This window comes from Pteropus medius, unplaced genomic scaffold (assembly GCF_902729225.1).
Source record: "Pteropus medius unplaced genomic scaffold, Ma_sr-lr_union100, whole genome shotgun sequence".
Lineage (NCBI taxonomy): Eukaryota > Metazoa > Chordata > Mammalia > Chiroptera > Pteropodidae > Pteropus > Pteropus medius.
The window spans coordinates 742,201-754,655 of NW_024351647.1; the positions used below are offsets into that span (position 1 = coordinate 742,201).

The following is a 12,455-nucleotide window of genomic DNA, read 5'->3' on the forward strand; positions in this document are numbered from 1 at the left end:
TAGTTGTAGAATAGACATGGAGATGTAGAGTGCAGCATGGGGAAGATGGTTACTAATGTAATAAATACGTAAGAAGGAAGATGGGTAATAGACTTAGTGGGGTGATTGCTTTGTGAGTTATGTAGATCTCTGATTGCTATGCTGTATAACTGAAATATATGCCAATTGAAAAAAACTCTTTGAATTGTACAATGTAAATATGAGCAACTGTCAATTATATTTCAATAAAGCTGGGGGAAAAAAGACTAATGGGAAATCATCAGAGTTCTTAGGGTATATGTGTGTGTGATATGATTTGATCTTCATTCCAAAAGAATTACCCTGGTTGCAACACAGAGGGAGTGTAGAGGCAATTACAAGGGCTAGCTCCAGTTCAGTGTCATTCTTGACCATGAGGACTCTACTTCAAACATTCACACACTAAGTAAATTTTGAACATTTGCCAGGCATTGCTTGACTCTGGAGATACAAAGGTAAGATATATTTATCAGGAAAGACATGGTTCCTGATCTCAGTGAAGGAGAGGCTGGTCTAGGATACAAATAAAAAACATATTTGTGCTAATCACACTGCTGTTAAGGCAGAGTCCAAAATAGAGGGATGCTGACTGCCTTCATGTGGATTCCTACTCTGAGCAGTCATTAGAGAAGAGGACATCATCATGGCTTATGGTTTCAGCTGTAAAAGTCCAGGATCTGGTTTGGATTTTTCAGCAAACACTAATTAAATTCAGAGGGCATGGGTGAATCACTAGGATGCCAATTTGTTACTTTACAACTGTAACTTTAAGTTATAAAATGTATTCCATTTCATACTAGCAATTATTTGTGCCCAATGTGGAAGGTACCCTCATCCCGGTATCAAGATATTTAACAGATATTTTAAAAGTACCCTCATTCTGTTAACAAGATATTTGAAATAGTTTGTTTGGTGAGCAAGAGAAAAGGGTATAAGTGAGTCAAGAAGCCTTGGAGTAGCTTGATGAAGCACCTATAAACCTATGACAGTGCCTTTTTCTATGAATCAGATGCTGCCAGATTCATGTTGTTAGTCAGGTGGTAGCTGGAGGTCTCTGAGGATCCCTCATGGTGAGACTCCCCATTTATTCCCTGTGAATAAGCACTGTCAAAATCTTGCTTATTATTTGCTCCTTTGTTTTCTAACCTCCTTGCTTTTCACTTCCTTCTGCTTGCATATTCTAAGAATGGTTAGCAATGTGAGCAACAGAGTACCTTGTAGCTCCCTTTCACATGGTGGTAGTTATTGCTTCCAAAGCCACATTGATTGGCTTTGGACACATCTTTATAATTAGCTAAGTTACTTCTACAGATGGTTGGCTGATGTCTTTTGGCACCTGTTTTTTAGGAGAGAGTACTCTGCCCTGCAAATTGGAGCTGTAGGGGTGAGGAGGGGATGCATCTCAGTGAACTGATAGCTCCTAAAGGATATCAAAGTTGTCTCCTTGAAAAAAAGTGTTTCTGACACACACTTTCCATGACCACCCTCTCCTTTATGTACTCCGGCCACACTTCGTCATCTCCTTTATAACTATTTTCTGTTATTTGTAAACTTGTCTGCCCCATGGTGCACCCTCCTACACTGAGCTGTAAAGACCTCTGGGACCCATACCAAGTCTGTCTGTCCTGAATTCCCACTTAATACAATGACTAGAACACAGCAGGAACTTGGCCTTTATTGTTGAATGGGACATTGGTCTCCAGTGACAGTAAGAAGTCGCCTCCCTCTCCATCAGCAGAAGTGCTCTAAGAGCTGAAATTTTTGAAGACAAACACATGCCCAGAGAATTACTGAGAAGAACTTGCTCAGGGAACCAAGAAAAGTCAAAGGCCTTCAAAACCGGGCTTCCCAATCCGAGCAGGTAATGGGTGCAGAGTACCGTCCGCGCGGCTAGAACACACAGCAATAAGGGGAATCAACCTGGCTCCAGGGAAAAATTGGAACCAAGGGCACATGACTCCACCGTTTCTCGGCAACAACAGGCCCGCCCACCGCTTCCTTGCACTCAGCTCCGCATTTCCTCACCCAGCTGAGCTCCACTCAACCTATAGACGCACAGAACATCTCCAGATCGGGCGGTGGTTGGACAGCTTCCAGGATCAGTCACTCGGAGACTCCGCCCCCTATTTCTTCCGGGCTGCCAGAGAGAGAACTGAACTGAGCGTTTGCGGGCTGCTGGGCCAGCTGTTGCGGTAGGTGAGGAGGGGAGAGGAGAGGTACCAAGCGTTTTGTGTCCCCGGCTCCGGCCCCATGTCGAGACACCACAGAGCGGCCTCGGAGCTTGACTCATCCCTCCCAGCCAGTCCTTGAAGCCAGAGTGATTGAGGCCCAGGGGTCTGGATGCCAGGGTTCCCTGCGCTGTTCTGGACCTCCTAGGGAGGAAGGGGGAACCGGGGCTCCGGTATGAGCAGAGTTTTGGTTTAGGTGCGTTCAAACGATTTCTGGACGGCAGTGGGTGTTCATTGTGGTCCCTGGCATTAGTTTATCCTTGGATGCCGTGACATATCTGTCCGTTTTACTTCCGGGACCTTTCGCTAGCTGGGCTCTCCTGGAATTATTCAGACCTTTCCGCAGGCAGACTTTCTTATCTCAGAGGTCCCTCCTGAGAGACTGTATCAACCCATGCTATAAGACTAGATAGTTATGAAAGCCCTCTGGCTCTATGGGTAGCCTTTACCACCTACTTCTGCTCGGGCTACTTTCAGTATATTCCCAAACAGGCAGAGTGGATTGGATAAAAACATGGATTTTGGAGCGGCACAGGTATGGTTTCCAATCAAAGATTCACCACATATCATTAATGTGCCATTGACAAGTTACTCTTCTGATCCTCAGATTCTTCATCTATAAAATGATGAAAATGTCTATCAATGTTTATTAAAATATGAACATGAGGTATATAGCCCAGCTTCTACTTATGATGTGCACATGGGTTTTTGTATATGACAGTATTCTCTGAGAGACAGTTTTCACCAAGTAGCACTTTTATTATCCTTGTGTGTATGGAACTGTGCAAAACCTTTAGTCTGTGCCCTATTGAAAACAATTTAATTGGCTGAGAATAGAGTAGTTGAATTTGTTAGATTTTTGCAGAGAAGTACAGGATGATTGTCTTCACTGGAAGTGTGGTAGAAATTCGTGTATGTGTCTGTGTGTGTGTGTATGAGAGAGATTTAAAACATACATATCATAAAGCTTACCATTTAAACTTTTTCGATGTATAGTTCAGTGATATTCACATTGCTGTGCAATCATCACCACCATCCATTTCTAGAACTTCTCAAACTCACTGTACCCATTAAACAATAGAACTCCTGGCAACCAAGATCCTATTTTCTCTCTCTATGAATTTGACCATACTAAATAGCTCACATAAGTAGAATCATTCAATATTTGTCCTTTTGTGTCTGGCTTGTAGACATTTCATTTTTAAAGACAAATTTCATTATGAAAACAACTTGAGTGCAGAGCCAGAAGAGGAACCTAATTACCTTTTGTCATCTTTTTATCTGTAACACAGAAACCTAACAGAAGGCATTTTAAGTTTGTTAAAAGAAACTTCTTAAAAGCCTATTACCTTTCTTCATTGAGTAAACAAATATCCGAGCACTACATCCTTATACTATATTTTTAAAGCCAGTTCTTGCTCACTTGAACTTCTCTTTTTCAGCTCAAATCCCAAATGAAAATGTTTGAGAGCATTGATTCTACAGCCACAAAATCTGGCCTGGATCTTTGGGCTGAAATCTGTTCCTGTCTGCCAAATCCTGACCAAGAGGATGGTGCCAACAATGCCTTTTCAGACTCATTTATGGATTCTTACCCTCCAGGCACAAGCCAGGGGGAGGCCCCAGACTTTGCTGCTCAGGTAGCTCTAAAGCCTTGGGCTCCCTTACAGGATTCAGAAGTGTATTTAGCATCTCTAGGTAAGTTTGGTGGCTTTTAAAAAATATTTTAAATCAGAAGCTGGTGGTTTTAAGGAAGCTTGAAGTTATTTTACACTAAACCTGGTTTTCTATTCTTAGTTTTTTCTTTTGTCCTCACAACATGTATCCGTCAGGTGTAATTTAGGGGATGTTTCAGGTTGGTTATTGGGAAGAATCCCCTTTTACTTATATACCCCTTAAAACAGTCCTTTTCACCTCCTGACTCTGTTTTATCTAAATTCCATTTTATTTCTTGACATTCTATAGACCCTCTTGCCTACTGTTGGTGGCTCATATATTCAAATAACTCAAAAATATCAAGCCTTATGCCATCCTGAAAGAAAAGGTCATGGCCCCAGAGCTACACGTGGATTTCTGATGCTACAAATTGAAAACTATTATATTAGATTGTTAGAATAGGAGGATGTTGGCATAAACTTTGTTCTGTCTCGTTAGCCATTTTGTTTTTTTAAAATATTTTCTGAACATATCTTCACTGTCTTGTCCTGTGGCCTTAAGTGTAAGTATTTAGAGAGACTCCAAACACAGGATAGAGATTCAGATTGTCCCATGCTAGGGGAAAGAGAAATATCAGTGTAGGGCAGTGATTGCAGTTTTTAAAACTGTGATATCTTTTTATTATTAAACATTCATGAGATCCATCTATGTGTCATACCAAACCTGGGAATAATTATTTGAGGAAGGAAAGGCAATTCAGGAAGAAGAAGCTTTTGAGGAAGGATAGAAAAAAGAGTCAGAGTTTATATGATTGCTAAATATCTTGGAAAAACAAAAGAAATTTTGTTAATGATGTACTGGAAGAAAAATATATGAAAAAAACATAGGTGGAATGATGGATAATGAGAAAGATGAGGCTGTAATGTCAGATTTGTTGGGAAGCCACCAAAGAGAGGATAGTAATATTTGCAGTCATGGCTGAGGAGGTTGACAACTGTTTTTTGTGGTAGTCAGAACATCTGTTTAATAATGATGAGGAAAAGAAGCAACATTCTGAGAAAGCTGAAGAATTAGATCTTTTGGCTTGTTAGTGCTCTGTGCCCAGGGGTTATAAGAAGCTTTCATGGATTCAATGATGATTTTGATTGGTTCAGAAAGTTAAAATTCTCCTGATCTTTTCTAAAATCATTTAAGAAGATGATTAAAATTTCTGTCTCTGAGAAAAATTAGAGCCATTTCTGGTGCCTATGGCAGAGCCTGGGAGACAATGACAGGCAGGTTTGGAGTATGCAATAACTGTTTCTGCGTGCCCAACTTAGATCACACTTGTTCAGGGACTTAGCACACTCAGAAAAAGGAAGACTTTTAGCCCAAAAGAGTACCTTCCACCTTAACACCTAAGGTCAGACAATAAAAAGATTGTTTTTATTGCCGAATAAACCTATATCAAAGAGAATTCACCAGGATCAACAATTAAAAAACGTAGCCATTTCAGCATAAGATATACATAATCCTTTCACATCCTCAAGGAGGAAAATTTCTTAAATACTTAACATTTATCAACTGCAGCTGTTTTACATGGGTGAGCTCTTGGTGGTAACCCGGCAACAAAAGGTATTTACTGTTTTAATCAGAGAATGCTAGCTTAGAAAGGAAAACAGAATTGCAAATCATAAAGTTCTAGGCTTGATGTCTACCTCTCTCTTTCAAGAAAATTGTCATTTACCCATTTATTATAGTTGAAGGCAAGACTAAATTAAGGCAGAATTAAGATACCCTTTCTTGTATTCTTCAAAAGGGGATATTTGTTCAACAGTTAAACTTAAAATGCAAATAAGAGTAATTAAACATCTATCATCAGGAAGCCATATGGACCACTCTCAAAAAGATTACAAGATGTTTGTTTTTATTAGGCTCCAACATCTAGGCCATGAGTTGAGCAACTTTAAAAAATGTTGGGAGATTCCTTCTCTTTAATCAAGAATTTAATCATAGAAATCTTAAAGGTTTCTTATTACTGAGTTCTCATCAAGTCAATTTTAGTGTCTAATGAACCATTTGATCTCTCATCATTTTCTCTAATTCTTTTTTATGAGGTTTGGAAACCACTTCGTGTCACTGTAGCAAAAAAACCGTTTTGAAGGAGTTTAAAAAAGACAAAGACAGTAGTATACACATGTCAAGCCAGGGAAAGCAAGCATTCCTTAGAGAGATACCTGCTGGGCTTCTGTGATTTCAAAGAAAACATGCCATTTATTTATTTATGAGAACGTATGGCTTTTCCCTTTTCTGGGGTTAAAGATTTATTTGATCCAATGTAAAGTGAAGAAATTGCGAAGGAAAAAGAAAAATGTACATTTCCCTTTATCTTTTTTTAAAAATGAGCTCTTTTAGAGAGTGTGGATATACTCACCAGTGAATTTTTAAGTTGGCATTTTATATTTTAGATTTAATTTCATACTTACTTTCCTTGTTAAACTCTTTAGAGAAGAAACTGAGAAGAATCAAAGGTTTAAATCAGGAATTAACCTCTAAGGACATGCTTCGAACCCTGGCCCAAGCCAAGAAGGAATGCTGGGATCGATTCCTCCAGGAGAAGCTAGCGTCAGAGTTCTTCGTGGATGGACTTGATTCTGATGAGAGGTAATTGATTCCCAGTCCAGTTCCAGGTGACAGTCTTTCACTGAGGGCATTTCTGTTTTTCTAAAGAATTCAGGGAGAGTTACATCTGAGTTGAGATATTATTTGATATCAATATCAGCTTTTCTGAGCTAAAACCATCCTTTGTAAATTTGCTCTATTTGCTCTTAGTCCAGCAGCAGATTTCTGAGAACAGGTATTTTTGCCAAAGGCAAACATACAGCTACATCTTGGACATAGTTGAGGATAAACCGATAAACCATTGTTTTCATTTTAAGTACATAATGCACTTGAGAAAGTAGTCATCAACAACTGGAGCTATGTCTTCCTGCTTCTGACTCTCCATTGCCTTATTGAGTTTCTGTCATATTGTCGCCCCTCTAATCTATGTAGACTAAATAAATGAATTTCTTAAGCATCTGCTGCATGTAGGCACTGTGCTTGGTGTCATGGGGCTATCGCTGTGAGGTGGAGGGGAGATGTAAGGAAGTTTTAGATCCTTTTCTTGGTCCCCAGATCTAGTTAGAGTGAGATGACAAATATGTATATAAAGACATACCTGGCAATACCAGACAGCATAAGAGAAGAGCCAGATGAGTGGAAGTTGACAGAAAATGCTTTGAGTGTTGAGGGGCCATTGAGCTCCCTATAGGCTCTGGTGTTGTGCCAGGGAAGGAGGCAGGACTTAAACAGAACCTGTAGGTGGGCCAGATGCAGAAAGGAGAGAGGGCATTCTGCAACAAAGAACATGATAATGCTTGACACTGGGAAAACAGCTCTGGCATTTATTGGTTGTAGGTTCTTGGGTAAGTAACCTGTGTGTGCCTCAGTCTCTTTCTCTCTAAAGTGGGAGTAGTAGCTCTTACCTCATAAGGTTGTTATGAGGGTAATGATTTACTATGTATAAAGTGCTAAGAACAGTGCCTGACACATGTTAAGTGCTATAGAAGTGGTAGCTATTATTAATATTATTCTTCCTAGCAGAATTTTAAAGTTTAGTAAGAAATTATTTATAGATCAGTGAAGGGAGTGGAAACCTGAATTTTAACAAAAGGTCTTAGGGGAATATGACTTAACCTAAGTTTGCAACATATCATTATCATTGATTTTGAGAGTCTCATGGTGTCAGATGAAGGTGCTACTGCTGAAATCATGGACAGACAGTATGATGTTTTATTTTTTAACTTGCAAAGTACTTTCACTTACAATATCTAAAATACTAAATCAGCATTTCCCAAGATCCTTCAGAAATCAGTGTGGCATCTGAGGTCAGGCCAGCTACCTTCTCAGGGCTCAGAAAATAATATAAGTTTTGCTCTTTCTGTATCTAAAGGCCCAAGCACGTTGAGCCTTAAACTGCCCCGAACACAGAAGACTTGAAGATGCACAGATTACTGACCCACCGTATTCTCTATATCATATTCTCTCTACCCTTGAATATTTCTCTCCTCTCTGAGAAGACAAAACTTTCTCCTGCCCAGGAATTCTTTTTAACTGAAATCAGATCAGCATCAAGCCTCCAGTTAACATTTCTTTATATTTATCCATACCTAAAATAATGTCGTTTTCCTTTCTCTATAGAAATAATTGAAACAATTCTATGAAAAGTGCGACAGATGAAGATTAAATGCCCCTGTAGCACCTGAGTCCCCTGAGCTGTGGATACTTGTTCCCCTAAGCCTACATCTGTGGGAATGCTTCTTTGGATCATTGATCAAAACAAGTGCCAGGAAACAGTAGATATGCATTTGTTTTCAAACTTCAAAGTTTATGTTTTAAACAGGCCATTCTGTAGTGGAATTGTGTGGTTCTTCACATATGTGAAGACCCTCCTCAGTCTGCTTTTGGCAAGGGAGTATTGAGCTGAGAAATCCAACTGAGGACACCATGATTCCCCCATACACTGACAGGTGTCAAAAATCTGCCGGTTATGGCTTTATTTCTTGGCTTAAGACTTTGTGCTACTGAAGAGCATAGAATGAAGTTTACATTATTTCCAGTCATTTATATTTTACCCTGGATGTCTAATAGCTTTAGAGCGAGGATCAGGTGTACTTAAGGAAGTGAGGAAGGGAATACTTCCCTTCCCCACAGATCCAAACAAAAAAGGGCCCTCTGGCATAGTGGCATTTCCTTTGTGGGGAATTACTAATTGCTCAGATGTTTCCATCTTGAGGGCTTGCTATGAGATGAACTAAACAAACAAAAGCCCACAAACAAACAAAAAAAAAATTGCCCTCTGTGCAACTAAGCATAATTGAATCTCAGATTGCTTCAGGTATAAGATTTCAAGATGCTTAGGTTTCTGCCTTGCTCATAATTTGGTATTTATTTGAATGTTTCCTCTCCTTGACAATTTCTCTCTTCTTTAGTTTTAAGGAAAAAAAGACAGGACTGGGGAATAAGCTTTTCAGCTATTCTCATCAAGCCTTCAGAGACTCTGCATTTGAAGGGGGCCTGATACTGCTTATAGCCAAAGTGCCCACTAGGGGGTAAATTATGCCTGGGGGCTGCCAGGATGCACAGCTGTTAGAGGAGTAACACCATTCTCCCCCTGTTAGTGAAAAACAATTGTAGGAAGAAATTGGTGGTGGGTGGGAAGGCATATTGAGTAACTGGGATAATCTTGGAAGTCTGATGCAGCCACCCTTTTCTCTTGCTCTTTCCTAGCACCTTGGAACATTTCAAGAGGTGGCTCCAGCCAGATAAAGTAGCCATCAGTACAGAGGAAGTCCAGTATCTGATTCCTCCAGAGTCACAGGTTGAGAAGTCAGTGTCTGGGGACGAGCCAGCGGTAGCGGAACAATAAATTACACACACACACACACTCTGAGCAGCTGCTTCGGGTCCAGAGGGAACGAACAGTGGAGAGCTCGGCAGCGGCAGCAAGGAGACATCTAGAGAGGGAAAAGCTCAACCTTCCGCTCCACAAAGCAAACAGCTGCAGGCCCCTGAGGACTCTTTGGGGCTGGCATGTGTGACTCTCTTGGATAAAGGGACAGACACAGTGCATGCTGGATCAAAATACTGCTTTCCTGTATGTCTCACAGTTTGCCTGAGCTCTGCTGCTGCAGGTGAGAAGCCTGCTAAGAATCTAGTGAAGGACCCAAGTGTAAATATATTTGGAGAAGCTGATGTCCTTGTGTATAATGTATAAGTTAAGTGAGCCATATTTTTTTCTTGCCTTTTCTGGATGTTCCTGCCTGTGTTCCAAGCATTCTCTTGGTAAATTGTCAGGGATGAGTGAGACCGAGAGTGAATTCTGCCTCCTTGAATCCAAGCCCCACCTGGGGCTTTTCTAACAGTGCGTAATAAACATAGGAACTTTAAGAAAAGAGCTTGGATGTGTCTTTCCTCCGATTTGTTCCTTGTGGGGAAAACGAACAAAAGAAGTGTGAAAAGGTGGGTGTTTCCGTGTGTATATTTTTTCTTCCACGTGGTTTCTCTCCTAACTTCTTCCTGCACTTAAAAAGAGCTAAGTTCCAAATTAGACTTGCAAATATAGTGTTGGTATTTGACACCACTGCCGAATAGGTCCCTGTTTGCTCCTTGTAGCAGCTCTCCTGGCTGAGCCTGTGCTTTCCTCCTTGTTTATGGTGTTCTTCAGTTTATGTTGTCTGTATAAGATTTTTCCCATCAGAACAACTGTGTGTGGCACTATTGACCTGATTCCTCCCAGAGAGATGCTCCCAGGCAGTGGGGATGGTAAAAACAAATGCATGCCAATTCGGGGGAGCTGGTAACTTTTGCCAGCCTCCTCTTTTTTAACGTATGCTCTGAGGGTACCATTCTGAGGTTGCAGCTCCATGGATCTTCTTCCTGAGTAATAGATTCCAAGTCCCTAATGATGAGCAGGGTGGCCATAAAATATTTCAGAGAACATTTGCTCATTTTGAAATCAAGTATTTGCTTTGTATGAAAAGATGAGAACCAACTAGGTGATTCCATATCCTTGCTTAATTAGATGAATATTTTTGTTGTAATTTCCAGATATATTTTCTTTTTTTTCCCCACTGACTAATGGTGTTAGCTTTATTCTTACTTCTTTTTATTAGTAGGATACCTTTGACATAGAGAGTGGGCCTCTGTGTTCCCTCAGACACTTTGAGGAAGCCAGACACTGTCAATAATCTGGTCCTGGTCCGAGCTTGCAAGCTGGCATCTCTGCTTGGGGTTCAGGTGCCAGACCTCACTCTTCCTACAGGGCCATCTGATGGCCTTCGGCTGGATGGATAGGTTTAAAAAGACAAGACTAAGATGTTTCTTCTCCCGGCATGATAAAAAAATTATTCTTCCTCTATAACAATAATTTAAGAAATAAAAGCAATAAGGTCCAAAACACTCACCCAAAGAGCAGCTGATCATAACATGGTTAAGGAATGTTTCAGTAACAGAAAATAATGTTTCTGTAATTCAGGCAAGAGTCTACCTTTGCCTTTTCTCAACTTTGCATCTTCTACCTAAGAAACAAATTTCAGTATGAGAAGGTGGGGAACTGATTTAGAGAAACCAAAAAGGAATTGTACGACTGAAAGGCTTTAGCCCCACATGAAAACCTCGATGAGGTATGAGGGGAAGGCCCCAGATCTCCAGCTACCTTCTCACTTAACTCTTTCAAATAGAGACAGTTTTCCACAGAAGAGAGTCTAATAAATGGTAACTATCGTTTCTTAATTAGTTTAGAGGTGACATCTTAAGTGATGGCTCTAAAAAAAGGTGAAACTCCATTTACCAAAAACAAATTTGATTTTAGTTTCCATAGCTAACTTATTAATATAGATTTACCTTAGGCTATTCAAGTTGCACTAAATTTGAAACCAAGAGTCTTGGGTGCTATCTTTATCTGTCTTGTGGCTTACTGTGTGATCATAAATAAGTCAAATGACCTCTTTGTGTTCCAGTTCCCTTTCAGAAATTGGACCAACCATAGGAAAAATAGTATTGGCCAAAAATACTGATCTGTTTGTTTCCTTTGACCCTGGAAACTCCCAAGGAACTCTAGTTAGGACTTCCTCAAATCAGCAGAATTTATGAGTTGAGAGAGCCTTTCTTAGCACCCTTAACTTTCTTCCTTCCTCATGTCCTTAGTGAAACAGACAAAGTCAGAACAAATGGAGCAATATTTAGTGCTGAACCTTAGAACCAGGGAAGGGTAATTACCAATAGGGGCAAAGCAGTAATGACCTGGTATACCCAGAGAAGGCTGGGTTGGAGCCAGGGAGATAAGCTAAGTGACTGCCACTGTTCTCCTCGGGCACATGAACTCATCACTCAGGGCTTGGCAAATTAGTGCTGTAATGACACAGGCTTGTGTCCAGAACCTGCTCCAGAAATAGGCTCTGGATATATAGGCACAGCAAATGAACAAACATGCCACCAGCTGTTCCTGAGGTGTGTCCCTCCCAGACAGGCCTGCCCACAAGGATTATTGCTGGGAGAGGGAAGACAATCTGGAGCCACTCCCTTGCCCCGCCTTGGAATGAGTCCCCAAGGCTGGGAACAGCTCCAGTCACATGAAACAGTCAATATTTTCCTGGAAATTCCAAACTATCCAACTAGCTTTTGTTCTACTTCAGTTATGAGTCAAGACAGGACAGTGCCATAGCAATCTTAGGTTTGTGGGAGGGCTGTTTACTTGAACCCAGAAGTGGGTTTTTAAGGCACAGATTCCTTCATCTAACCAATATTTGTTGAGCCCCTGCCACACTTCAGGCACTGTGCATGGTGGTGTATAAAAAACAAAACTACATCCTCTCATATGGAATGGTGATGAGAGAGAAATGGCCCAGCTAAGTAGTACCGTAATCACGAGTGCGGAGAGCCTAGATGTAAGCACAGGGTATTTTGAAAACATATGGGAAGGAGATAGGAGAGCCGTAGGCCAGTCAGAGTGGGAGGCAGGGGAGAGGTTGT

At 40.7% G+C, this 12,455-nt stretch overlaps 1 protein-coding gene across 3 annotated transcripts; it reads left to right on the forward strand.

The window, feature by feature from the left end:
- The first annotated feature begins 2,063 nt into the window (after positions 1-2,063).
- CCDC32 (coiled-coil domain containing 32) lies at positions 2,064-9,879 on the forward strand. Of its 3 annotated transcripts, none has more exons than XM_039843885.1 (5): positions 2,064-2,210; positions 3,689-3,944; positions 6,389-6,545; positions 8,915-9,034; positions 9,213-9,879. In XM_039843885.1, the coding sequence occupies exons 2-5, from the start codon at positions 3,701-3,703 to the stop codon at positions 9,349-9,351; spliced, it is 660 nt and encodes a 219-aa protein (XP_039699819.1). In that variant the 5' UTR covers positions 2,064-2,210; positions 3,689-3,700; the 3' UTR covers positions 9,352-9,879. The 3 variants fall into 3 exon arrangements, with proteins under 3 accessions (XP_039699819.1, XP_039699821.1, XP_039699820.1); XM_039843886.1 differs by having other exon boundaries at positions 2,131-2,214; XM_039843887.1 differs by lacking the exon at positions 8,915-9,034.
- The last annotated feature ends 2,576 nt before the right edge of the window (positions 9,880-12,455 follow it).